Source organism: Podarcis bocagei, assembly GCF_964188305.1.
Source record: "Podarcis bocagei genome assembly, chromosome: 1".
Taxonomy (NCBI): domain Eukaryota; kingdom Metazoa; phylum Chordata; class Lepidosauria; order Squamata; family Lacertidae; genus Podarcis; species Podarcis bocagei.
In genome coordinates, this window is record NC_138125.1 from 112,312,962 (window position 1) to 112,339,008 (window position 26,047).

General features: G+C 45.8%; 1 protein-coding gene across 10 annotated transcripts in view; it reads right to left on the minus strand.

Moving 5' to 3' along the window:
* Positions 1 to 1,461: 1,461 nt before the first annotated feature.
* The window catches only part of LOC308578848 (growth factor receptor-bound protein 14-like), a 53,605-nt gene continuing 29,019 nt past the window's right edge, over positions 1,462 to 26,047 (minus strand). For 3 of the 10 annotated variants that reach the window (XM_081179420.1, XM_081179418.1, XM_081179422.1), the window contains 11 exons: positions 12,950 to 13,071; positions 11,505 to 11,579; positions 9,217 to 9,354; positions 8,514 to 8,624; positions 8,186 to 8,281; positions 7,111 to 7,188; positions 5,359 to 5,475; positions 5,192 to 5,261; positions 5,004 to 5,091; positions 3,940 to 4,033; positions 1,462 to 1,893 (listed from right to left, as the gene is read on the minus strand). In XM_081179420.1, the coding sequence (XP_081035546.1) occupies positions 1,747 to 1,893; positions 3,940 to 4,033; positions 5,004 to 5,091; positions 5,192 to 5,261; positions 5,359 to 5,475; positions 7,111 to 7,188; positions 8,186 to 8,281; positions 8,514 to 8,624; positions 9,217 to 9,354; positions 11,505 to 11,579; positions 12,950 to 13,071 (1,136 nt within the window). In that variant the 3' untranslated portion in view covers positions 1,462 to 1,746. Of the gene's footprint in view, positions 1,894 to 3,939; positions 4,034 to 5,003; positions 5,092 to 5,191; positions 5,262 to 5,358; positions 5,476 to 7,110; positions 7,189 to 8,185; positions 8,282 to 8,513; positions 8,625 to 9,216; positions 9,355 to 11,504; positions 11,580 to 12,949; positions 13,072 to 14,014; positions 14,121 to 14,608; positions 14,809 to 14,892; positions 15,380 to 21,135; positions 21,250 to 22,112; positions 22,138 to 26,047 lie in introns of those variants that run through there. The other 7 variants (XM_081179426.1, XM_081179427.1, XM_081179425.1 and 4 more) reach the window with 7 other exon arrangements.

The window sequence follows — 26,047 nt, forward strand, 5'->3', positions numbered from 1 at the left end:
AAAATCTTTCAGGCACCCCCACACACACTTAATATATAAAAAAATTAATTATACAAATCATTAGTATTTTTTGAAAAAGGTAATAGAATGGTTCCAAGAACAAGCTTCACAGAGTATCTGCATATTTAATCATCTGCGTTAATAAATATTTAATCGTTCATTGAATTCAGGTTCTGTCTTGAAGCTTAACTTGATAACAAACCTTGCAACTGGTAGAACTAATTGGTACAGAACAAGTGAATAATTTATAGGGAGAAAAAGCGCTGGGTTTTCGGAAGGTGCGCAGAGACCAGGAAGCCACAGCTGTTTCTGGGAGCTGACAGGAAAACAATGGCGCCTTCTACAAATTCCACAGCACGCTGCTGCCCTCCTGAGGCCAACATTTACCATTGGTTCATATGTCTTAAGAAAGGGCTGTAAGGCCGACTACAAAGTCAGATCCATTAAGTTTTAAATATTCATGCATTTCATTAAAGCTATCATAATTGGTCTACCGTACACATTGATTATGCACAGACCATCAAGTGTTTAACCTCTGAAAGCTTGCGTGCGTATTTAAATATATCTGTTATGTCCTGTCTTGGTGGCTTCAGAGAAATCTCCAGCAAGGAGGAGTTGAGCTAGACCAGGGAGGGGGAAAGAGAGGGAATGATAGCGCAGGGCTGAAGGAAAAGAGAGAGTGCCTCCAGATGTTTCAGAAACAAAAAAGAAGTGGGGAATATTGCATTAAGTTTCCCTGATTGTAATACCAGTGCTTCTGTCCCATTTGCTAACGTTCTTTTCACGCTGAAGCACTTGTTGTGTTATGGACCTGTGGCTTTTTGAGCAATATACAGTGGTGCCTCGGGTTAAGTACTTAATTCATTCTGGAGGTCCATTCTTAACCTGAAACTGTTCTTAACCTGAAGCACCACTTTAGCTAATGGGGCCTCCTGTTGTTGCCGTGCCGCTGGAACACGATTTCTGTTCTCATCCTGAAGCAAAGTACTTAACCCAAGGTAATATTTCTGGGTTAGCGGGGTGTGTAACCTGAAGCGTATGTAACCTGAAGCGTATGTAACCTGAGGTACCACTGTACCAGCATGTCACACTATTATTCACACCAGCAGCAATGGGTGCCCCAACAAAGAACATCATTGGACGACGTCATTACTCCTCACCCTTTCCACAAATGTGTGCTTCTGTTCACCCATGATCTCTCCATGGAAAAAAAACAAAACTCTGCACCAGTCTACTGCCCAAAATTTTTTCACTTTACTCCCACCATTTTCCAAATCTGTTGAAGATTCAACTGGCAAACTTTGAAACAGAATCCAAAAATACAGTGCAAAAAATGTGCGGCATGCCGATCGGTCTCACTGCACCCCACCACCATGCTTGCGTCTTTTTTATGTTTTACAATAATTGTGTAAAAAGGATTTGCCTTAAAATGAGACACACCTTGAAAGGGATAAAGGAAACTAGTGAAAAAGACATTTATTGGCGTTTGAAAAATACTCCCTAGGATTGCAGCGTTACAATTTCAGCTTCAGATTCATTTTGTGGAAGATCAACTGTTGATTAGCCAACTCTAACACGAAAGTACTGGATTTTGTTTTGCTATGGTGAATACAAATCCTCCTTTGCAAGCTGAAATTTACATTCACTGGCTTTTTGTTTACTCCCTTCATTTACAAAACTTCTTTGTCAAAAGGAACATTCAGCCTTTCTATCCTACGAGGCTTTGGTGAGGTGTTAACATTTTGGTTAAAATGCAATTCGGGCACAGTAATGTTTTAACTTGCAAGGTAAGATGCCTTTATTGAGCTGGTAGAACTCCACTAGTTGAATGAGATCAGAAAATCTGGTGTGGCCATCATCCAGCGTATAAAACAGCTTGCCTTCCTCTTCCAGCTGCAAGAAGAGGAAACACCACATCAACAATAATTTCCATTGTGCTCTGTAATCCTTATTTCATTCACCCAGCCTCTGCGATGATAGTTAGGTGGATACTCATTTGACACTAAGAATATCAAGACCAAGTATAGATTGGGACTTTAGATCCTCCAACACCTGAAGATCAGCTCCCATCATTCTGGAGCCTCATTTGCAGGCTGTGATGTTGACTCTTCATGTTGCAAAAAGTTTGGAGGGGGCCTTGCAAAGCTGAGTAACGTTTGCCATTTGGGGGGGCAGGGGGAAGGAAGCACACCCTTGTGTTGCCAAGGCAACAAGAAGATGTGCCCCTCTTTTTCTGTACGTGCCGTAGCTTCTCAACAAACACTGGAAGCTAATCACTTAAAGGCTGCAGTTCTAAGACAAATAATAAAGAAAGGGATATATATTGCTTTGAAGGTTTTTGCCCATTGTCACTGATTTGCTTCTTCGTTTTTGTGATGTTCTACTGGTTAATATTATTTGCCTTTCTCACCTTGAGGCAAGAAGGTAAGCCATAAATCCGAAAACAAAGAGATAGATTTGAATATGCTTTGCTTTAACTCTGGAAGCACTTGCATATGCCAGGCAGAAGAATGGCACAATGCGGGAAGCTTATCCAGAGATCTGATATTGCTGAAAATATATTAGGAGGGATGAGCAAAGTCTCGAAAGCCACAGGGCAGACTTCCAGCATCTGCAAAATTGGGCCTGCGTTCCTTGGATAGCTCCATTTCGCCCATCCCCATGTCCAACAGGAGCATCAGGCAAAGCAAATGAAGCACATGGGTGTCCTTCCCTGTAAAAATGTTTTCCAGTAGCCCATTCTAGCCTTTCATGGTGCAGAACTCGGCTGCTTAACTATACCTACCATATTTTTCGCCCTATAGGACGCACCGGCCCATAGGACGCACCTAGTTTTTTTGGGGGGGGGGAATAAAGAAAAAAAAAATATCCCCCCCCAGCCGCGGCTTCAGCGCGCCCCGTGCTCCGGGCAGCAGGCTGCTATCCGCAGCCTAGGGAGCCCTGCAGGAACTCCCGCAGGCTCCCCAGGCTTGCTGATAGCTTCCTGAAGCCTGGAGAGCGAGAGGGGTCGGTGCGCACCAACCCCTCTCGCTCTCCAGGCTTCAGCGAAAGCCTGCATTCGCCCCATTGGACGCACACACATTTCCCCTTCATTTTTGGAGGGGGGAAAGTGTGTCCTATAGGGCGAAAAATACAATACTTAACCTAGAATTAAGCTCCATTGCCTTCAATGGGACTTACTTCCAAGCAGGCATTATAGCATTGCTGTGTTAATATAGAGGTAAAGACCTGCCTTTTTTGAGTGTTCATTCTGACTCACTGTGTTTTTAAAACATTCCTCTTTTGCTTACTAACGCTGCCCCGTTTTCTGATAAAATATAAGGAAGTTGTCCTTGCCTTTTGACTCTCAACAGATTCTGCCAAGTCCTAGGACACTCAAAACATATGGGGAGAAAAATAAAACTAGAACGACAGGCCTATAATCTGAAAGAGAGCATATATACAATACATTCATATTCTCTCTCTCTCTCTCTCTCTCTCTCTCTCTCTCTCTCACACACACACACACACACACACACACGCACACACACACACGTATTATTTAATAGATTTCTATCCTACCTTTTAGGGGGAAACAAATCTTACAAGGAAACTCACAATACTGCATTAATTAATTAATTAAAATGTGCAAAACACCATAATTTAAAACTAGATAACACTCAAAATAATGTGTGTTTGTGTACATACATACGCACACTTGCATTTGGATTTAAGAAAATGCAGAGACTATCGTAAGGAGTTCCATTAGAATTCCATTTTCATGTGTGAGAGGTTTTAATTCTCAAACCATCACTATTGCACAGAAAACTGTAAGCAGCAGGTTTTAGCCATTAGAAACAGAATGAATTACCAAGAGGCATGCCACCGTTTTGGCAGTAGTATAAAAACCATTGAAGAAAAAATTTACTACCGGTCCACAAACTTGCTGGCTATACTTACGGGTACAATTTGAAAGTGCTTTATTTTCAATCCATGGCTCAGTGACAGCACAAAGGTTTTGGGGTTACTCTGGCTATCCCGTACCAAGAAAACACTAGGAGGTGAAGGAAAAGAAACAAGTATCAAACAAGTATGAAAATCTGGCAGCAGTGAGTTGTTGTTAAAGTTTTGTAACTTTCCTAACAAGCATCAAAGTTTAGGGGCAGAAATAAGTACTTGCTCATGGCAAAGAGACATTATTTTATCTACTTAAGTGGCAAATCAGTGACAGCAATAAATGAATGCATTCTCAACCTCTCTTAAGATCACTGTATTTCAGCACACCATCTAGTGGCCAAAGAATAAAACCAGAACCAAACATTCACCAGATATCCAAGATCGATGTGTTATCTCAGCAACTTTGTGGTCCCAATTCCACCGTTTGCCAAGCTAGATAATGGGAACGCAGAGGCAGGGCCAAACATATCAAGAGAGGCTTAGTGGTTCTGTTAGGGTGGGTTGCTATTCTAGGCTGCATCAAGAGAAGTATAGTGTCCTAATCAAGGACGCTAAATTTAGGAAACCACAAAATACAGTCGTACCTTGGATCTCAAACGCCTTGGCTCCTGAACAAATCGGCTCCTGAGCAATTGAAACCCGGATGTGAGTGTTCTGGTTTTCGAACGATTTTTGGAAGCCGAACGTCTGGAACGGCTTCTGATTGGCTGCAGGAGCTTCCTGCAGCCAATCAGAAGCCACACTTTGGTTTCCAAACATTTTGGAAGTCAAACAGAGTTCCGGAACGGATTCCATTTGACTTCCAAGGTATGACTGTATCCAGAAAGGTAGTGACGTCCAAGCTGGTGCCACAAACTCTCTCACCAAATTGAGGACCACCTGTACATGCTTTCAAGGTAGCCACTAGCGTATCATATGCCTGTTATGTCTGATTTTGTTTTATCATTGCGACTTGTGGGGACAATTTGACTGCTCAAGCAGTTAACAGTTAGTCCAATTTTAATATAATTAATAATAATAATAATAATAATAATAATAATAATAATAATAATAGTTGGAACTCTTACCCATCTACCAGTCCTTGTCGCAAAATTAGTTGGTGCGCCTCATCTCTAGAGATCTTATGGTGAAACCACGGCTGTGAACTGTGTATGGCTGAAGTGTCAGGAAGAAAGGGAGGGAAAATTCTTACTAGGATCATTTTTGTGTACAACAATAGTGTTGCATTCCATGAGACCCACTGAATGGTACATACCTATATTTGATGACACATTCTGCAGAGTATTGGGACTACTGTGAGCACCAAGTCGCAGACACCCTTTTTTCTACGTGGGAAGAAAGAAAGAAAATCGTAAATATTTCAGAAGAAAGAAAGGGAAAAAACCAACAGAAAAAAACATTGTAATGAACTTTTTTTTCTACCCGCCATGCTAATCCTTCTTCTACTGCAACTGAAAGGGCTTCTGTGGGGTTTTCAATCACTCTGGATTTATGTCCTGTGAAGTCCATGGCCACTAGAGAATTCTCTGAAACACTTCTCTGCAAAAAGGAAAAGGGAAAAAAATCCATTAAAAAACATTACTGACCGAAACATTTCACAATATCTCCTCAGTTTTCTGTTTCAGAAACAGCATTTGGCTTCTCCCTGAGCCACTCTCAGAGCAATAATAATCTTTGCATCTATTGATTAGCCAGTTGGAAAGTATATTAAGAATAAGGCAAAAGTGTTCTGTATATATATTGCAATAAATATGTCCTGAGGGATTATCCAGTTATCAAGATCAGAAAAAAAGATATTTCATATATATAAGAGGGTTTACACTCTGCTCTCTGCTTATTCGACACCATAACAATTCTACTCGTACATCTACGGGGAAGATTTTACGGTAGTTAATATAAAAATGGGTGAGATAACTTTCTGACAGCCACTGCAGCAGTGGGAAGCAAAAGAAGAAATAAACGCCTATCTGAGGAGGACCACCTATTTAAATGGTATTAGGATGATGGCAAAAGTGGTAAAAAGAATTATCTATGTCCGGCAGCTAAGTGGTCTTGCCATATCTCTTGCTGGAACGTGATAGATTCTAAGAGCTTATTCTGAGCCATGTAACTAAGTGAATAGAGAGATGGCCCACAGAGGGCACAGGTGGGCAACACATGAGCTAGATGTAGCCCTTGGTCACTCTAGGTGCCGTCACTTCAGGTGGGGTATCATCAGCCAGGTAGCACCACTGATTTTGGCACAGGGAGAAATACCTTTTGTCCACTGGGAAACATTAAACATCTCTCCCGACAGCAGCAGTGCTCCCCATACAGTGGTACCTCAGGTTAAGAACTTAATTCGTTCTGGGGGTCTGTTCTTAACCTGAAACTGTTCTTAACCTGAGGTACAACTTTAGCTAATGGGGCCTCCCGCTGCCGCTGCGCAATTTCTATTCTCATCCTGAAGCAAAGTTCTTAATCTGAGGTAGTATTTCTGGGTTAGTGGAGCCTGTAACCTGAAGCGTCTGCAACCCGAGGTACCACTGTATAGCCAAAATCACTGCAGACAACTATCTTGGTGGCATCAGGAGCACTGTGAGGCAGGTTAAACACTGTATGTGTGTGCAAGAGGTGGGAAAGTTTGTGTGTGCGTGTTTATACGCATGTGTGAGGTTTTGTGTGTGTGTGTGTGTGTGTGTGTGTGTGTGTGTGTGACTGTACCCCCCTTTACCTACCACAACATGTGGGCCTTGCCCCCCCAAAGCTTGTCTAGCTCAGAGATATAGGCACTGTCCTCCCCACCTTTTGTTGAGCTTGCATTGCACTCTATATAGAAGCAACCCAAATACTTTTTTTCCAGCAGCTGCTAAGATACAGGCACATATCAAAATGGACGAAAGCATCTCACTGAGGTTCATTCATATGATCCTGTGCATGGTTCATGTAAGGGGAGCAGGGAGCTACGGTTAGTTTTAACATCTTTGACAGAAACACTATGAATTAAAATAGTATAAACTAAATAAATCTTTGCAGGTAATGGGATGCCCTGAGAACAAATTACAGCATAATGTAATACTCTTGAAATACTATGGAAAACCTGGTGGATAACTGGGGCAGGGTGGGGGCTGGGAGAAAGGAGCAGGCCAGGTTTTGTGGATCGGTATTGCTTCATATGAGCTGAGAAGTACTTACCACAGGTGTGCTCAGAGAAATGCACCCACTTCTACCTTGATAGGGGTGCATGTAATTCTGGTAAAGTTGCATCCCATACTACAAACAAAGAAGAAGGATAAGAGCTATTACAGTCTTGTGGATTTCAAGATCAACAGTCGGAAAGTACTCAGTGGTGAATTGTGCCAACCAGAAAGTGGGTAATTTCCATCACACTTTGCCTCTCTCCATAATCTGCCCGCCCCTTAAAAAAAAAAAAAGCTTTGAAGTGATTAGTAGGTAGCTACTTTTCTGTTTCCAAGATAAGGATGTTGACACTCCTTTGCAGGGAGTTTTTAAAAATATTTAAGAACAGAAAAGCTGTCTACCTATGCCAGCATTCTCCTCCAAAAGCAGCCAGCCATATAGGTTTGGATCCTTCCCCCCCCCCCCTTGCAGGAACAAAACAGAGTTCATGGCCCCGGATCTGCCCCATTCACCATTTCCTCTGCAAACCATGGAAATTTCCCCTGGGGATTGGGGGACTGTTGAGCATGGCATGTGATATAATTTTTAAACTTCCCTCTTAGTCGTACTATAAAAATTCACCTGTATTGGCAAGTAACCCTGTGTGCCCGCAATCCTAAAATTATTTCCTAGGGAGCAAGCCCCACTGAAGTTAGAGGGTCTTACTTTCAAGACCCTTTATTAATAATAACTATTACTAAACTTTTTATTTGTCGTGTCTGTATGCTTTAATCATTAAAGGGTAACTAAGAGTTATATACAACCACAAAAGGGGGCGGAATAACAATTTTTCCAGCTAATAAAGTATAAGAACCACTAAGATTACTCTTTTTAACTTAGAAGTTTTTATTTTACTTTCTATTCACATAGGCTTGATCATTTTCTATTTTTATTGTTTCTTACTACACTGGAAACAAAAAATTTATGATGGCAAGTGTGGGGTATAAAAGTATATATGTAAAAACAGAAAACACAGAGCTTAAGGAGATTGAAAATACCATTTTTACCCAGAGGCTGTAAAAGAGGAACGAGGCATTTTGTATACAGAAATAATTGGCGAAGGCAATTAATAGGAGAAGAGGACATTTACCTTAAGCAACCGAATTGCTGTCACCCAGCAGGTCCTATTTTGTTCACTTTCTGCATAAAGTTGTTTCAGCTCTCTGGCTCCTCCTGCTTTCTGAGGCTAGAAGGCCACAGCATATTGTTTTAGCATTAATTCATATCTTGAAGACAATACCTGTTGAAATAAAGGCCACTAATTCTCCCATTTCATAATCAAAATTTCATTTTTTAAAAAAATTAATTTAATTTCAATATTATTTTTCCTGGTGCCAATTTTTAACGGAAGTAAATAAATCCTCCCCTTCCCCACAAAAAATATGTTTTATTTATTATCAAAATGGTTAGGCATTTACCTTAAAGCAGAACCCATAGCTGACTGGCACGCCAGATATCTTTTTGCCTGTCAAAGACACATATATGTCACTACTGCTGAATTCACTGAAAAGCTGCAGGTGCCTTGGCTCCTAAAAGGAAGAGCAATATAAAACTATTACGGACATCTTAAATTGTTTACACCAAAAAGGGGGGGGGGAAGACCGTTCTTTATAATTCCCCAAGTCAGCATCTAAATGATAAAAGAAAGGTGTTTCAATGTAAGATGCAACAACTTACTTTTCTGAAGTGAAAAAATTCGATCAACGCCCATTTATTATTATCCCTTGTTAATTTATTAGTCACTTTCTTTTGCCAAAGGCAACTCAGAGCAACTTACAGCCAAAACCATTGTAATGCCTATGCTAGCCTTCACCAACTAAGTGCCCTACAGTTGTTTAGCTGCCTATTTAAAAAAGACATGCTAAAAATTCACTTTGCGAGTTAACTCTGCAAGTTATAAAAAACACTTTCATTTATTCGAATATTAACAAACGAAAACCCCTAGCCCGTTCCATGCCTGCCTGCACCATAAATGTCTTCTTCACTTTTCAGCATCATCAACAAAACCTGAGGGAGGGGGAGCTTGGCTTTTTCAAGAGGCCTTAAGGAGTACAAAACTATCCCTTACTGTGGAGAGAATATGATGCATACTGACTGAGCTCTACCATTTGCCCACCTTACCTTTGACGTCCCCTTAGTGGAAAAATACAGACCCGATCTTCGCAGCAAAAAGTACATCCTTTTCCAGGTTTTTTTCCCTTGCTCTTTAGCATGTAAATAACTGTGAATTTCAGGATATGTACTGGAACTTAAAAACATCTGAAAGGGGAAAAAATACCACTTTGAATCCCACAGGAACAGACCTTTATCCAGCTACTCCTTCCTGTGCATATTTGGGAGCTCTGGAGGAACTTCAGACTGCGCTGACAGGTGAGGAGTGTGAGTTCTCAGAAGCCTGTGGGAATTCAGCTGCTAATCTGACTGAAACGGAACACGTTATTTGGTTTCCTATATTGCTAAGCTTTTCGCGAAAGGACCTCAGAGCTTCCACACACTCTGAAAACACTTTGCACGCTGCTAATGTTACTAAGTATATGTTAAAAAGGGAAAGGGAAAGGGAACTCTGACCATTAGGTCCAGTTGTGACAAACTCTGAGGTTGCGGCGCTCATCTCGCTTTATTGGCCGAGGGAGCCGGCGTACAGCTTCCGGGTCAAGTGGCCAGCATGATTAAGCTGCTTCTGGCGAACCAGAGCAGCGCACGGAAACGACGTTTACCTTCCCGCCGGAGCGGTACCTATTTATCTACTTGCACTTTGACGTGCTTTCAAACTGCTAGGTTGGCAGGAGCTAGGACCGAGCAATGGTAGCTCACCCCGTCGTGGGGATTCGAACCGCTGACCTTCTGACTGGCAAGTCCTAGGCTCTGTGGTTTATAACCCACAGCGCCACCTGTGTCCCTAAGGATATGGTAGCCTGCTGTTATTTAGCCACTAGCCTTGCCAGTGAAGTTCATGCCATTGCATTCCAGTAGCTGGGAGTCACAACTGGGGAAAGTTTTGTTCAGGTCCTGCTGGTGGACTTCTCAGAGGCTTCTTGTTGGCCACTGTGAGAATAGGATGCTAGACTAGCTGGGCCTTTGTTCTGATTTTGCTATTGTTCTCATTTTACTTGTTTTACTGAGCTCTAACATTTGCCAACCTTACATTTGCCAACGCAGACCCGATCTTCACAGCAAAAAATACAGTGGTACCTTGGTTCCCAAACGGCTTAGTCGTCGAACAAATCGGCTCCCGAACGCCGCAAACCCTGAAGTGAGTGTTCTGGTTTGTGGATGTTTTTCGGAAGCCGAATGTCCAACGTGGCTTCCACTTGAGTGCAGGAAGTTCCTGCAGCCAACTGGAAGCTGTGCCTTAGTTTTTGAACGGTTTCGGAAGTTGAACGGACTCCCGGAATGGATTAAGTTCGATAACCAAGGTACCACTGTACATCTTTTTCCACGTCCCCACCCCCGCTCTTTAGCATGTAAATAACTGATGCTAACAGAAGTAATAACTTTTTTTAAAAAAATATTTTCTAAGAAACCAAGTCTGTATGCATCTAATAACCTGTTTCACAACTCCTGTCTGGGAGCCCACCTATGAGAACAATCAGATTGCCAGGCACATGGAACAGGCTATCTTATTCAAATGACTTCTAGTGGTGAAATAATGTGAAAACTATTCAGTGGAGGCTGGTCCGTTCAGACTGAATGGGGAACTGCCCCACTAACCTCAGCCTGCCCACACCTGCCTGCCTCCTTACTTAGACCAGTCCCGAGGGCGGTACTACCCAGTGGCATAGCGTGGGTTACCAGTGCCCAGGGCTGCACAGAGGGGAGTGGGAGGGAAATGGATGGAGTACACATGCACGCTCAACTGTCTAATGGCATCCGTGTCATCCAAGAAGAGATTGCAGCCACAGAGATAAGGAAATAGTCATTCTGTTGTCTGGAGAGGTCACTTCCTGGTTCACATGGAGAAGCCATTTTCACCAGAGCCCAGCGATGCAAGCATGCACACCCTAACAGCCCTTGTGCCCCCCCCCCCACACGATGCCACCGGTACTACATGTCAGCTCCCTCCTCCTCCTTAGTTTCAGTGTTGCCCCTTATAGCTGGAAAGAGGATGAGGAGAAAGTTAGAAGATACCATTCACTGATGGTCACCCAGATTTCTGTCTTAACATTTCTAATGAGCACAAGCCATCACTGGCTATCCTTAAACCAGAACTCCCTGTAGAACAGAATGTGAGGGTGAAGAAGGAGGTTTGTTTTATAAAGCACTTAAATTTGGGGAATAGGTAGGGACTATGCCGTTCTTAACAGTGCCGGGCCATGCCAGCCCTATTGTTCTGTGAAACGAAGGCAATGCTTGAGATTTTCAGACACACTCAGCTGAGCGGTCCCGTTTTTAAAACATCAACATCTCACCTGCAGTATTTGCGTGTGGCTCATGGCTCCATTGATCTCATTTGAGAGGGATATCAGGTGTGCAGGGAAGAAAGTCTATTAAAGAAAAAACAAAAGTACTAGAAGGGTTCAGGAAACATTCACAGATGCACACCACATTTAGTTAGAAGGCCTAGATTTCATTTCCTTTCTACCCTGTTTATGAGCCCTCTTGTAAAATAAGAACAGTAGTTGCCCTTGCCTGAAAACAAGGCCTTACAGCGTCTGCTTATACGCTGAAGAACCAAAGCTCAGTGGGAGATCACATGCTTTGAATGCGGAAAGACCCAGGTTCCATTCCTGGCAGGTCCAGTTAAAAGGATCAAATAGAGAGAGCTGCCTGGGCTCTGAACCAGTGGTTACAGCCAGAGTAGACAAAACTGGGCTACACTTTATATTTGAGTTTCTTCAGTAATGTTTTTATCTGGATTGTTTTATTTGATATTTTAATGTGTTCTAAACTGCTCTGAGATTTTAAATCTATAAAGTGCTATAGAAATGAAATGAATGATAATAGTGATAGCTAGAGAAATAATCCGACTAAAGGCAGCACCCAGTGTTCTTAATGCTTTACTCCTGATAATAAACGGAGGGTCTTCCACAGCATTCAGAACATCAAGAGGATTAGTACTTGGGTGGATTTGTTGAGCCCTATGTAATCAGGGTTCTCTCTCAAAGAGATATCTAAAGCTGCCACGTTCAGGTAGAATGTACAGGTGTCTCTCCACTTATGCTTGCAACCACGTTTATGCATGGCGCCAGGAAATAATTTAACAAATCAATTTAAACTGGGGGGAAAGGCGTGAAACGGACTGGAAAGAGTGGGGAAACGGCAGAAATGGCACAAAAAGAGTGGGAAAACAGCTAGCAATCCCAGGAACTTTTGCAACACTTTCAAGGGTTTCCAGAGGTTTACAGGCTTCTTAAGAGTGTGTTCCCCACAATACACAATTTCACATATATATGCAGTACTTGGGAACGCAGCCCCCACGTAAGTGGGGAGATGTCTGAATATGGGGGTGGGGCAACATTCATGTGGCCACCCAGGCAGTGGCATGGGCTAGTACTAATGGGAACAGCTTTGCAGAACTATTTGCAAGTCTGCTATACTCTGTTTGAGCAGCGGCAGCAATAAGTAAGATAAAGGAACTCAACAGAGCCCAAACGCCCTGCCACTTCTTCCACTTATTCTAATAATGCTGTGTTGCCTTGTTAGGTATTTGGCAGAAACTTGTTTCAGCTGACCCTCAGTGCCTAGAATTATATCCATGTTATCAGGGTGTGGGTGTATGTGTGTATGCAATGGTAAAGTTAATTACATTTCTTGGCAATAGTCCGTTTTTAACTGGGTGCCATAACTGATGACTAGCCACCCTAAATATTAAGGATTAGTAATTGAATCAAATCAATATACAGTCATGACTTACCTCGGGGTTTTTGAAGAACTCGTATTTGGCATAATTTTTTCTAAAATAAAATCTATTGCCTTCTTCAATCCCCCATCTTGACTGGATTTCAATCATCATTTCATGGTCTTCAATTATTCTCTCTGTGTAATAAAAGAAACATAAATCCTAGCAATTCTCCTAAATTAATTCACCTCCAGTGGTAAAATGCAAGAATTTGTATAAGTCACTCAAGATAATGATACTACAGTAGCTGTTGTGAAACTTTTGAAAAGGGCTGAAAGGCAAGAAAGAAATGAATGACAAGGAAGGGAGGAAGGAAGGAAGGAAGGAAGGAAGGAAGGAAGGAAGGAAGGAAGGAAGGAGAAAGCAGGGACAAACAGGCTGGGTCCTGCATCTGGGCTGGCATGAATTATGTCCCCAAGGGTATGACAATGTGCGTAGTTTGGCTCAGTGAAAGATGTCTGACACTCTATGCATTATATTCATCTAACTATGACCAGGGCTGCCCCATTTTGTTGCCTGAGGCAAAAAGAAGAAGAAGAAGAGTTTGGATTTGATATCCCGCCTTTCACTCCCCTTAAGGAGTCTCAAAGCGGCTAACCTTCTCCTTTGCCTTCCTCCCCCACAACAAACACTCTGTGAGGTGAGTGGGGCTGAGAGACTTCAGAGAAGTGTGACTAGCCCAAGGTCACCCAGCAGCTGCATGTGGAGGAGCGGAGACACGAACCCGGTTTCCCAGATTACGTGACTACCGCTCTTAACCACTACACCACACTGGCTCTCTGGTCAGCCCTGGTCCATTCCACATACAGATGCTGACCAGGCAGGCTGTTGAATTTTTCTTCAACACTGGTAATGGAAGACTGTCCATTGGCAAGTCTGGCTCCAGCTACTACTCATTTAATACTTTTACCCCCCCCCACTTCCTCACTGAGTAAACCAAGCAAACCTTCCACAATGAGAAAATCTAAAAATGAGATGCACCAAATCCATAGTCTTGTTAACGAGGCCAGTCGCTATGCAGAACACACGCATCTCCTGTCATGCACTTGCTCAAATAAATTCACACTGGTAGATATCAACCTGACATAACGAAGGCCATTTTGCTGCAAAAGATACATTTAATTTTCATGGCAGCAGAGAGATTGAAAAACCACGCTGAAGACTGAGCCATGTCTCAAAATATGCTTATTTAAAGACTTTAAAGAAAGCTTTCAAACTGGTCTGACATTTAAGTGTGGTTACATGGATGTCAAAGTGACATTTATGAAAATGCCACCATTTGCAGGTTTGGAAGGTGCAGAAAGTTTTTGGGTTGTTTTTTTAAAAAAAACATGTTGAATATATTCAAGAGAATATATTAACCCTTTAGTTGATTGCATTATGGATTATTTAAATGAACAGTCATCATCGCCATCTTGGAATGAGAGATGATATCTACAACATGGTTTGAGCAATTTTCCATTTTCTACAAAAACAAAAGCTACATCAAATTTACAAAATTACGACAGCATTCTTGGTCAACCAATACTTCAAAATGCTTTTCAATCAATTAACAAAACTGCCAGAATAAAGAAGAGTGATAGAACATCAGAAAGAATTCATGGTACAGAGCCCAAGCCAGGTCTATACTTTAATGGCCTATCAAGTTAAATGCAGTTGTATATGGTGGGCTACCAGGGACTCGTGAAAACTCCCATTCTTTGCTGCCTGCAGGGAAGAAGAACAGAGAAATGCAGGCCGCAATGCATAGTTAGCAGGCTGCATTCACTGCGCGGCCTCAAGTTTTGTGCAAGCCTATTCTATGCCATATGTTTCTAATGGAGTGTTTCGTCGCGTTTATCACAACTGAAGCTAGTTCCATCAAATTCTGCCTCTGGAACAAAGCCCAAGAGATGCCAAACCGTACTTCTTTTGAAAGCCACATCTTGAAAGAAAATTCTAGAAGCTCTTCGGATAACGTGCACTGTTGCTTGGCAATAGACTCCATGGGCTCCTCTGTGCCCACCAGTCCCTTCTGTGGGGCCCACAAGAAGTTTCAGTAAACATCCCCACAATGCACAAAGAGACTTGGGCTCTTCTTGCTCAGTTCCTGTCTGATCTGGCTTGATTTCTCCTATACAGAACACGTCCCCCTACATTTCTCTAGAAGCCAGGGCTAGGCATCTTCTCTCTCTTCTGTTCTGAACAGAGGAAATGTGGAAAGGGCTTCTCTTTGTGAGCAAGTGTGCTGGTGGTCTTCCATCCCTACCTAACTGAGGGGAAAGTGAGGGAAAGGGATGCCTGCACCATTTTGTGGTCCTGGTTCCTTCCCTGCTCTTTTAGATGTGGCAGCCATTTTGTGCTATGGCATGGCCCCATGGCAGCCATTTTGTGACCGGTGCCCACAGGCTTCCAGGAAGGCCCCCCAGAGCGCTGGGGAAAGATTTGCCCAAAAGTAAAAAACACATATACCCCTTATTAAATAGTGGGTTGACATAGCAGCCGGCACAGCGATTTCTTCAAGTAGCTCTTTATTAAGATAAGCTGGAATAGAACTGACTGCGAACAGCTCAGCCGGCCTGTATTTATAGGCAGCCGGCTGTCAACATTGTAACCACAACAGCTCAGAGTTCCCGCCTAAACTAACTGCCGCAGACCTGAGTGAAAACTATCTACAGACCTGAGTGAAAACTATATACAGTATCCCCCAGTTGGCCCAGGGTGAAACTACACTACATAACACCCCTCCCCACCGAGATAAGGCGTTAGTTACAATCGTAATGGTTTCCTTATATACAGCACTACGCGTAATGGTTCAATTAGGCACAAAAGCATATCGGTTACATTTCCCATACTTAGACCAACAGTGATACCTGTCCAACAACGTAGTCCTTTAAATGAGTTGGGCGCTTGGAAACTCTGCCAGACCTCCGGGGACTGGTAGCCAAGTCCGGAGGGCCACACAGTTCTCGCTGAGGCTGTGGTGTGACCCTAGGTGGCGTTGGAACCAACTCCCCTGGATCCGCTGCTGTGGGTGGAGCCTCCGCAAGTGGAGTGGTCTGAGTCTGTTCTGAGACGGCTTGGTTCGGCTCCACGCTGGCAGTTTGCGAGGGAGGTGTAGGTGGGGCCTCGCCATCTGTACTTGTCTCTTCTGGAGCCGCAAGCGCAGTTGGGGGCACCTCGGTAGTGTCTAAGTCGCCAACCCTGCGCCTAAGCTGGTCTATGTGCCGCCGCCACAAACGTCCGTCTTCGAGTGCCACCTGGTACGAACGAGGTCCAGTGACTCCCACTACTGTGGCTGGCACCCAAGGAATGTCCCCCACATAGTTCCGGGCAAAGACCTGGTTTCCTGGAACAAATGACCGTGGTGCGTTGGCACAGCCTGGGGGTTCAGCCACGGCAAAGTCTGGGTGTAGCCGGTCGAGCGGTGACCTGAGGCGGCGGCCCATAAGCAGTTCAGCAGGACTCCTCCCTGTGGCCGCATGAGGAGTGATGTGCTGCACGAACAAGTATTCGGCGACCCGCTCATGCCAGTCTCCCCGGTCCAGGCGCGCCAGTGCCTCTTTTGTCGAGCGCACCATTCTTTCCGCTTGCCCGTTGCTGGATGGATGAAAAGGTGCCGTTAGGGCATGGCGGATGCCCAGTCCCAAAAGATACCGCTCAAACGTGCCTGACGTGAACTGCGGTCCGTTGTCAGAGACAAGGGCATCAGGACACCCATGCGTTGCAAACAGGCCTCGCAGCACCCGGATGACAGCTTCGGTAGTGGTGGAGGGCATCAGGGCGACCTCCAGCCATTTGGAATAGGCGTCCACCACTACCATAAAGGTCCGGCCGTGAAAGGGGCCAGCCAGATCGATGTGCACCCTCGACCAGGGTGTCTTTGGCGTCTCCCAGGTGTGTCCCTTAGCTGCCGGTGGTGCAGGCCTCGACTCTTGGCACGCTTGACAGGCGGATACCCAGGCAGTGATGGCATCGTCCATATTAGGCCACCAGACGTAACACCGAGCCAACGCCTTCATTTTGACAATTCCCGGGTGGCCAACGTGCAGAGCCTCCAGGACGCGCTGACGGAGTCCCTGGGGAATCACGACGCGGTCTCCCCACAGCAGACAGCCGCGATGAGCTGAGAGTTCATGTTGTCTGGTTGCGAAGGGCTGGAACTCCGATGCAAAAGGCCCTTGTGGCCACCCCCTCCACACCCAGTTGAGCACCCGGCTGATGGTGCGATCCTGGGCAGACGCGGAGGCCACAGTGGCAGCTGAGACAGGCGCTGCCGGAAGATCCTCAATCAGAAGGAGCGATGAAGCTGGAGCCGGGTCTTCCACAAATGCTGGAAGAGGGCAACGGCTGAGGGCGTCGGCATGGCCCATCGATTTTCCCGGGCGATGGATGAGCCGGTAGTGGTAGGCAGCCAGGAAAACAGTCCATCGCAGCATGCGTGGTGAGAGGACCGGTGGAGTTGGACGATCACCGGCGAGGAGGCCCAGGAGTGGCTTGTGGTCAGTGATGAGGTCAAAAGTCCTGCCATAGAGGTATTCATGGAACCTCTTCACTCCAGCCACAAGTGCCAATGCCTCCTTGTCGAGCTGGCTGTAATTCCGTTCCGTCGGAGATAGTGTCCTGGAAAAGTAGGCGAGCGGTGCTTCTCTTCCATCTGGGAAATGGTGACTAAGGACAGCACCGATGCCAAAAGGTGAGGCGTCGCAGGCAAGGACCAGCGGCCTGGATTCACTGTACTGTACCAGCACACTGTCTGAAGAAAGGAGAGCCTTGACCGCGTTGAAGGCCGCCGTCTCTCGATGACCCCAGGCCCAAGGCGTCTTAGTGCTAAGGAGTCGGTGAAGAGGCTCAGCCACAGTGGCTTTGTGGGGCAGGAACATGTTATAAAAGTTCAGCAGCCCCAGGAATGCCTGCAACTCCGTTTTGTCCTTTGGGGTGGGGGCCTGCTGGATAGCGCGGATCTTGGATGTGGTTGGATGAAGGCCGGAGGCGTCGATAAGATAGCCCAGGAACTCTACCTGTGGAACGGCAATCAGGCACTTCTCCCTCTTTACCTTGAGCCCGGCCTCCTGGAACCTGGTCAGCACGGCACGGAGGCGCTCGAACAGCTGCTGGTGTGATTCTGCAGACACCAAGACGTCATCAAAATATGGTACCACGCCCGGAAGCCCTTGCAGGAGACGCTCCATAAGGCTTTGGAAGATGCCAGGAGCCACACTCACCCCGAACTGCAACCGGCGGCAACGGAATGCCCCCCGGTGGGTGACGATTGTCTGGGCTTCAGCAGTGGCATCATCGACTGGCAGTTGTTGATAGGCTTGGGCAAGGTCCAGCTTAGCGAAGACCTTACCCTCACCCAGGGAATGCAGCAGGTGTTGGACAACAGGAACCGGATAAGCGTGCTGCTGAAGTGCCTTGTTGATTGTGCACTTGTAGTCAGCGCAGATTCTCACCGACCCATCTGGCTTGACAGGCGTGACGATGGGGGTTTCCCACTTTGCGTGGTCAACGGGCTCCAAAACTCCTTGGGCGATCAGTTTGTCCAGTTGTTCGTCCACCTTAGCCTTGAGAGCAAAGGGAACCCGGCGTGGCTTAAGCTTGATGGGGGCGACTTGTGGATCAAGGCTAAAGGAGATGGGCATACCAGTATATTGTCCCAAGGTGCCGTCAAAAACCTCGGCAAAGTCTTTGACCAGACCCTCAGTCTCTGCGTTAGAGATGCAGTTGATGCCGGTGACTTCCAGGCCGAGGGCATCAAACCAGTCTAGCCCTAGGAGGCTTGGCCGCTGACCTTCGACCACCACCAACCGGAGCAGGCCTGAAAAATCCTTGAAGGCGATCAGGAACCGGCCAACGCCTACCACGGGAATGTTGTTTCCCTGATAGTCTCTCAGGTGTACGCGGTGAGAGTCGAGTTGCCTTTTGGATACTCTGGGTACCAGTCTTTTGATGGTGCTCCATGACACGACGGACAGGGCAGACCCGGTGTCGATCTCCATGTCACATGGAGCTCCTTCAATGAGCACCGTGACGTTCAGCTTGCGTCGCGTAGACGAGTCGGTTTGGCCAATCGTGGTTCCAGACGGGCAGCGGCAGTTGGTGAGAGCGAAACAACTTTCCTTGGCAGACTGGAGTGAAGACTTGAACTTGCGAGTCGATGAAGGGGGGGTGTCAGACGGAGCCGATCGGCAGACCTTAGCGATGTGGCCCCTTCTGGAACACCTCCTACAGATGGCGTCTCTGAATCGACACTTGGCACGGGAATGGTCGCCTCCGCAACCAGCACATTCCGGTTGGCCCTTGGACTTCTGTTGGAGCTTCCTGCGCTCCCGCTTTGTCTGGTGCACGTCATCGTCTTCACTGGAGGATGCCTCATCACTGCTGGCCTCCTCATGATGCACCGGAACTGGCCCCCTAGCAAGACGCGGGCTGCTGGACTTGCGGATCTCCTGGGCGGAGCGTTCAGCAGCTTCTGAGGCCACAGCCTCCTCAATGGCTTTCTGTAGCGTGAGGTCTGGCTTGGCTAGGAGACGCCGTTGCAGATGGATGTCCCAGACCCCGCAGACGATTCGATCCATCAGGGCATCGTCTAAGTCTCGGAACTCACAGTGCATTGCAGCCTGTCGCAGGGCGGTGGCGTAGTTGTTGATTGACTCCCCCTCTGCCTGGTTCCGGTGGTAGAACGCATGGCGGGCAGCAATCTTGGAAGGCTTTGGTGCATAGTGGTTGCGGAGCTTCTCTTGGATCGTGTCCCATGGTGTTGCCTGGACTGCTTCAGGCGCAACCAATGCTCGGGCCGTCTCAAACACCTCAGGCCCACAGAGGCTGAGGAATAGGCCCCGCTTCCAATCCACTGATACTGCTGTCAGCTCGTTGGCTTGGAGGTAGCAGTCGAACCGAGCGAGGTAGGAGTCCCATGACTCAGAGGCTGGCGCAAACGGCGGTAGAGGCACAAGTGAAGCCATGATTCCGATGCCGGCGTGAAGGGCGATGGATGGAACACAGTGCTCTAGACAGAACAGTCAGCTCTGAATTGGTTCTGCCCAGTGATTTCGCTCAGTGATTTCGCTCAGTGATTTCGCTCTGTGATTTAGCTCAGTTCAGAGGCTGGCCGCATCTGGCTGTGCTCTGATGTCCATCCAATCCCATCCTCGTCGCCAGTATTAAGTAGTGGGTTGACATAGCAGCCGGCACAGCGATTTCTTCAAGTAGCTCTTTATTAAGACAAGCTGGAATAGAACTGACTGCGAACAGCTCAGCCGGCCTGTATTTATAGGCAGCCGGCTGTCAACATTGTAACTACAACAGCTCAGAGTTCCCGCCTAAACTAACTGCCGCGGACCTGAGTGAAAACTACCTACAGACCTGAGTGAAAACTATATACATTATCCCCCTGTTGGCCCAGGGTGAAACTACACTACATAACACCCCTCTTGGCCACCCTGGAATAACTGGGAAAGCTGAAAATGCACACCCACAGAAATTCTAAAGAAATTCTGAAGTACCCTCTGAGAACGCAGAAAAATGGAAGCCTCTCTTGAAGGGGAAGAAGACATCTGAGAAGCTGGAGGACAGATTCCAGCATAGCACTGTCTGTAGTTATTCCCTCCATCTGCTCTCTTATACCCAACTCATATCTAATCATAGTCAGCCATGAATTAAATCAATTTATTTTTGTTTCTTGCATCAATGGCTCTGGTCAAGCATGTTTATAGTCTTGTTTTTAAAAAGCACAAAGTCTTGTGGAGTGGCGTTTTCCCCATTTGGGATTCCCGTGGGCGAGGTTTAGGGAAGATTAACGATGTAATTAGGCAGGGGGTAGTTATATTGCTTCCCAATACATAAGCCCCACACTCTCCGCACATCTGTTTGGGGAGAACCCCAATTGAGAAGAAGCTATGGTTTGGGGGGGGGCATAGCAGCAATAAAACGAGAAAGGTGGGGGTTAGAAATGTGTTCATTTGGTGTGATATTTTGAATGAATGCTCCCTTGTGGTCTGGTTTGTTGAATTTATATACCACCTCCCCCAAGGACCTCAAAATGGCATACATAGTTCTTTCCTTCCACATTTTTATGCTGTGAACCTTCGGATGAAGGACAATATACTAATCAACAACAACAACAACAACAACAACAACAATCCTGTAATATATTAAAGGGAGTTATGATGGCCAAACTCCTGGACCAGTATGAAACACATGGTTAACTCCAGTTTTACCATTTCAGCCTTCAACTAATTCAAAAAACTAAAAAACAACCAATGCCAGTAGAAACCACAAATTACTGAAATTCTGCACTTGAGTCCCTTGCTAAAAGTTAGTAAAGTATCTGTAAGTTATAAACAACAGCGACACCTAGTGGGCATATCAATGTTCCACACATACATGCAAAAGAAAGTATTAACCTCTCTCTCTCTCTCTCTCTCTCTCTCTCTCTCTCTCTCTCTCTCTCTCTCAAAGCCTTCACACAGGCAGCAGTGATGTTGTTTAAAACACAATATTTTCCTCCTTCCCTTTATTTAATCTATTTATATGCCACCCTTTATCCAAAGATCGCAAGGCGGGTTACAGTATAAAAATGAAACATTCCTGTACTGTGCAAATTTAACAGCTTAGATTTATAGCAGTCCTGAAACTCCCACCCACTGCCGGCCCTGCCATTAGGCAGAGTGAGGAAGCTGCCTCAGGCAGCAGATTGCGGGTGACAAGGAGCAGCGGTGGCAGGAAGGCCCTGGAGGACACAGATGTGAGCTCTGCAGGTTCTTCCCCTGAGCCCCCTAAGCTAGCCTGTTGCCCTGAGGCACAATGGAAGAGGCTGCTGTGAAAATAAGATTCAACTGCCCATCTGACCAGCTTCCGTACATGGAACTGGAGAAGAGAAGCAGTACCAAAAGCGCCTTCCACTAGCAGAACACAAAGTTAAGCTGGTGCAGAAATCCCAGGGGTTGCTCTACCACCAACCTGAAGTAGCATAATGTTTCACTGACCGAACAGGTCGTGCAAGTCAGGGGTGAGGAACCCCACACTCAGGGGCCAAATGCCAAAATTCCAAAACCTTCGAATTCTCCCCGGGGCCACAATCCCCTCTCCCCAGGATGGAGCCCTTCCTTGACCCTGCTAGGGACTTCCATTGGGTGCTTTCCCCCTGGCTGCAATGTGCCCTTGAACTCTCACAATATTTATTTTTTTATTTTACTTTTCTTCATTAAATTCGCATGCCACCCTTCACCCGCAGATCTCAGGGCATTTCACTGCATAAAAAAATGCAACACAAAAGCACAAAAACACATTATAAAAACAACAACAGCAACAAAAACCAAACAAACCAAGAACCCCCTTCCCACAAACACATTTTAAAAGGGGTATAAGATCTTAATCAGCCCAAGGCCTGGTTGTTATTATTATTATTATTATTATTATTAGTTTGCTACCCATCTGGCTGGGTTGCTGCAGCCACTCTGAGCAGCTCTCAATAGAATATTAAAAACGCAAGAAAACATCAAACATTAAGAATGTCCATATACAGGGCTGCCTTCAGATATTTGTTTATGGATGAAGATTTTCGCCTGGTACCTAAAGGCATATAAGGCCTCTTGCATGCTTGAATAAAGGATAGAGAAGGGTGGGTGGGTAGGTGAGAGAGAGAGAGAGAGAGAGCTGTATCTAGCCTGCTGCACAAAGGTAGCATTTATATTCATTGTTCTGCTCACTTTTGAACCAGGGCCCTAGCCACCACTGGCATGCTGGCCTTGGAAGGTTGCTGAGAAGGGAACACAAGGTTCCCCATTCCTGGCTATGGCAAATGCACTTCCACTGGCACCAGTGAAGAGCTCTAGGCATCTTTCACCACCCCCAGCCTGAACAATTTCCTCTTCATTGGGTAGAAAACATGTAGGCAGTGCAGCAGGAACACTGGATTAGTTAGCCTGATCCTCTGATTCAGCACAGCGTGTGGACAATTACATTGAAAAGTTATTGGGGGGGGGGGTTAAAGAACTTACGAATATTCAAAACATCTGTCAATTCTGAATACTCGAAATGTTGGATTTTGAACATGCAAACTATAATAAGCTACCTGGCATGCTGAAAAATTGCCCAGAATTCCATTTGTGTTTCAGCAGCCAGGTTTCGATGCTTAGAAATTTTGGAGCTCCGGGTTAAGAGAAACCATGTAGTAAAAGCTCTGGAAAACTTACAAGGGAATGTTTTGCCAAACACACACACACACACACACACACACACACACACACACACACAGGGGGGGGGGGGAGAATAATTTAGACCAAAAATGACCAGCAACGAAAATGATTTTAGAAGGCTCGTGTTGGCCATATTACAGCTGCACAAATTAGAGTGTTAAAAGCAGCTGGCACCACATTGCAAAACCCCAGAAAGAGCGATGTTCTAATAATTAACATGGTGTGTAAACACTTAACACACACACTCATTACAAAAGCTGACATGTGATTATTGCAGTAAATAGAAGCACCATATTCAATTTGCGATGATTTATAGGTTCGGGCCTTTTATTCATGAACCACTGGAACAGCTGCTGGGTCTGTTCGTAAGAGAGTTTGGAGCACAGCTACCATGAATTATTTATTCCTGAGCTAGTAAGTAACACAAATACATCTTTTGCAATCTCTTACTGAAAAGAAACATTTCACTTCTGTAATGCAGGGGCAGTCAACACAATGCCCTTCAGATGTTGCTGAACTACAACACTCGCTGGCCCCATCTGTCATGGATGCTTTAGTTGAGATTCCTGCATTGCAGGGGGTTGGACTGGATGACCCTCAGGGCCCCTTCCAACTCTACAAATCTATATAGTGGTAAGGTAAAGGTAAAGGGACCCCTGACCATTAGATCCAGTCGTGAACGACTCTGGGGTTGCGGTGCTCATCTTGCTTTACTGGCCAAGGGAGCCGGTGTACAGCTTCCGGGTCATGTGGCCAGATGACTAAGCTGCTTCTGGCGAAACCAGAGCAGCGCACGGAAACACCGTTTACCTTCCCACCGGAGTGGCACCTATTTATCTACTTGCACTTTGACGTGCTTTCGAACTGCTAGGTTGGCAGGAGCAGGGACCGAGCAACGGGAGCTCACCCCGTCGCAGGGATTCGAACCGCCGACCTTCTGATCGGCAAGTCCTAGGCTCTGTGATTTAACCCACAGCGCCACCCGCCTCCCTCTATACAGTGGTACCTTGGTTTAAGAACAGCTTAGTTTATGAACAACTTGGATTAAGAACGCTGCAAACCCGGAAGTAGGTGTTTTGGTTTGTGAACTTTGCCTTACATGTTCCATTTGTAAATTGAGCCCCCCGCTACTATGGGAAAGCACACCTTGGTTTAAGAACGCTTTGGTTTAAGGATTAAGTGCGTAAACCAAGGCACCACTGTAATTCTATGAATAGGAGAACTTCTGTGAGAGGCCAACATTTAATGGGGCGCCCTTAAGTCTGTGGGCTTTAGGAAGGAGGCACAAGTCTCCGCCAGGGTGTTAGAGCCCTCCCAACTCCTTCCCAAAGCCCAGTAAGCGCATGTCCGGCTGTGGGAAGGAGGACTCTAGGACCCTGGCAGAGCCCTCATGCCCGCTTCACAGAGCTGGGCAAGTGCTTACCAGACTTTGAAAAGGCGCTCTCCTTGGTTGTACCTAAATCCACCTCTGTATACACAGAACTGAGCCCTAGCCAATTTGACATCACAGCCAAAAAGGACCATGAGGCAGGCTTCTCTGCCCCCACCAGACCTCAAATGATGGGCATGGTCTTTCGTTCTACCTCTGGGGTGAATGCTATTCCCTCTGCAGGTTCCCCTTGCGCGTTTTTAAAGAATGTGCAATACGTGAAAGCGCTTAAAGCCAGCATTAGATCTGAGGCTTACTGGGCACCTAAAATCTGTACTTATCTTACCGCTCATAAGCGATTATACTAACGACAAGCTGCGGCTCCAATACACCCGGGCAAGCATTGCTAATGTAGCACAAGCTCTAAAAGTTCTATCTTTCACGCTTATTACTTAATTCAACACAGCTTCAGAACCGCACAGCTCAAACGCTGCTGGCATAGCACGGTTTGATCTGGGCTTTCAGAAGTTCAACAGCCGCAGTTCTGAATTCCCCACGATTGCTTTAGTGGACTTTAAATCAAATCTCAGCAGGATAATTTATGGCCCTGTAAGAGGATGCCGACAAGTCTCCTTCAGTGGAACAAAATGTAATTTAGAAGACAAGGCATTCACTATCCACACTGAAATATGCAGTAGGCTATCACTACTGTAACTGCAGCACAGCCAACAATGTCCTTGCAGCAATATTTTTGACTTTCTGTGCAGTGGGGCTGATGTATGTGCAATGAAGGATGCAAGTTTACAGATTTAGGAGTCTGTTTTTTTATTTGAAAAAATACATCCCCTTCCCCCCCAAAAAAACCCTCTGGAAATATTTGGATGAGTTTGGCATTCTTATCCTACTGTGGAAGACAATGCCTCCCCCCCCCCCGATAGGATAGAATCGGTGCCTTTTTTCTGGGGGTACTCAAGGGTACGCAGCACGGGAACCTTTTTTTCCTAGAAGAAAAGCACTGGTTAATATTGTGGCACTTACTGTAACTTCATGGTGAATACTGGTACCTATTTTTCTTAAAAAAAGAAGCACCGGATAGGATGATATTTAGGCTTCTATCCAATGCAGTGCTAAGCAACTGGATAGTTTGGTTAGAGGGTGGTGCTGATAATGCCAAGGTTGCAGGTTCGATCCCCGCATGGGGCAGTTGCATATTCCTGCACTGCAGGGGGTTGGACTAGATGATCCTCAGGGTACCATCCAACTCTACTGTTCTATGAACTGTCCTAACAGTGCACTTGCATGGCAGGACTTTCAGCCCTCTCCTTGCACCCCCATCCCACTACGAAAGATTTGGGGGCATGCGCTCCCATTTCACGAGTGTAAATCCTTGCACTGGTAGGACAGTTACTTAGTACTGCATTGCTTGCAAGTGTTTCTGTGTGTTTGTGACGCCCAGCGCAGCATACAAAACAGTGGCTCTAGACTCCTAGATACTTTAGGCACAGGCCCGTGACCTACAAATGCAGACTTAGGTCTCTGAGCATATTAAGAGGGCAGATTAAG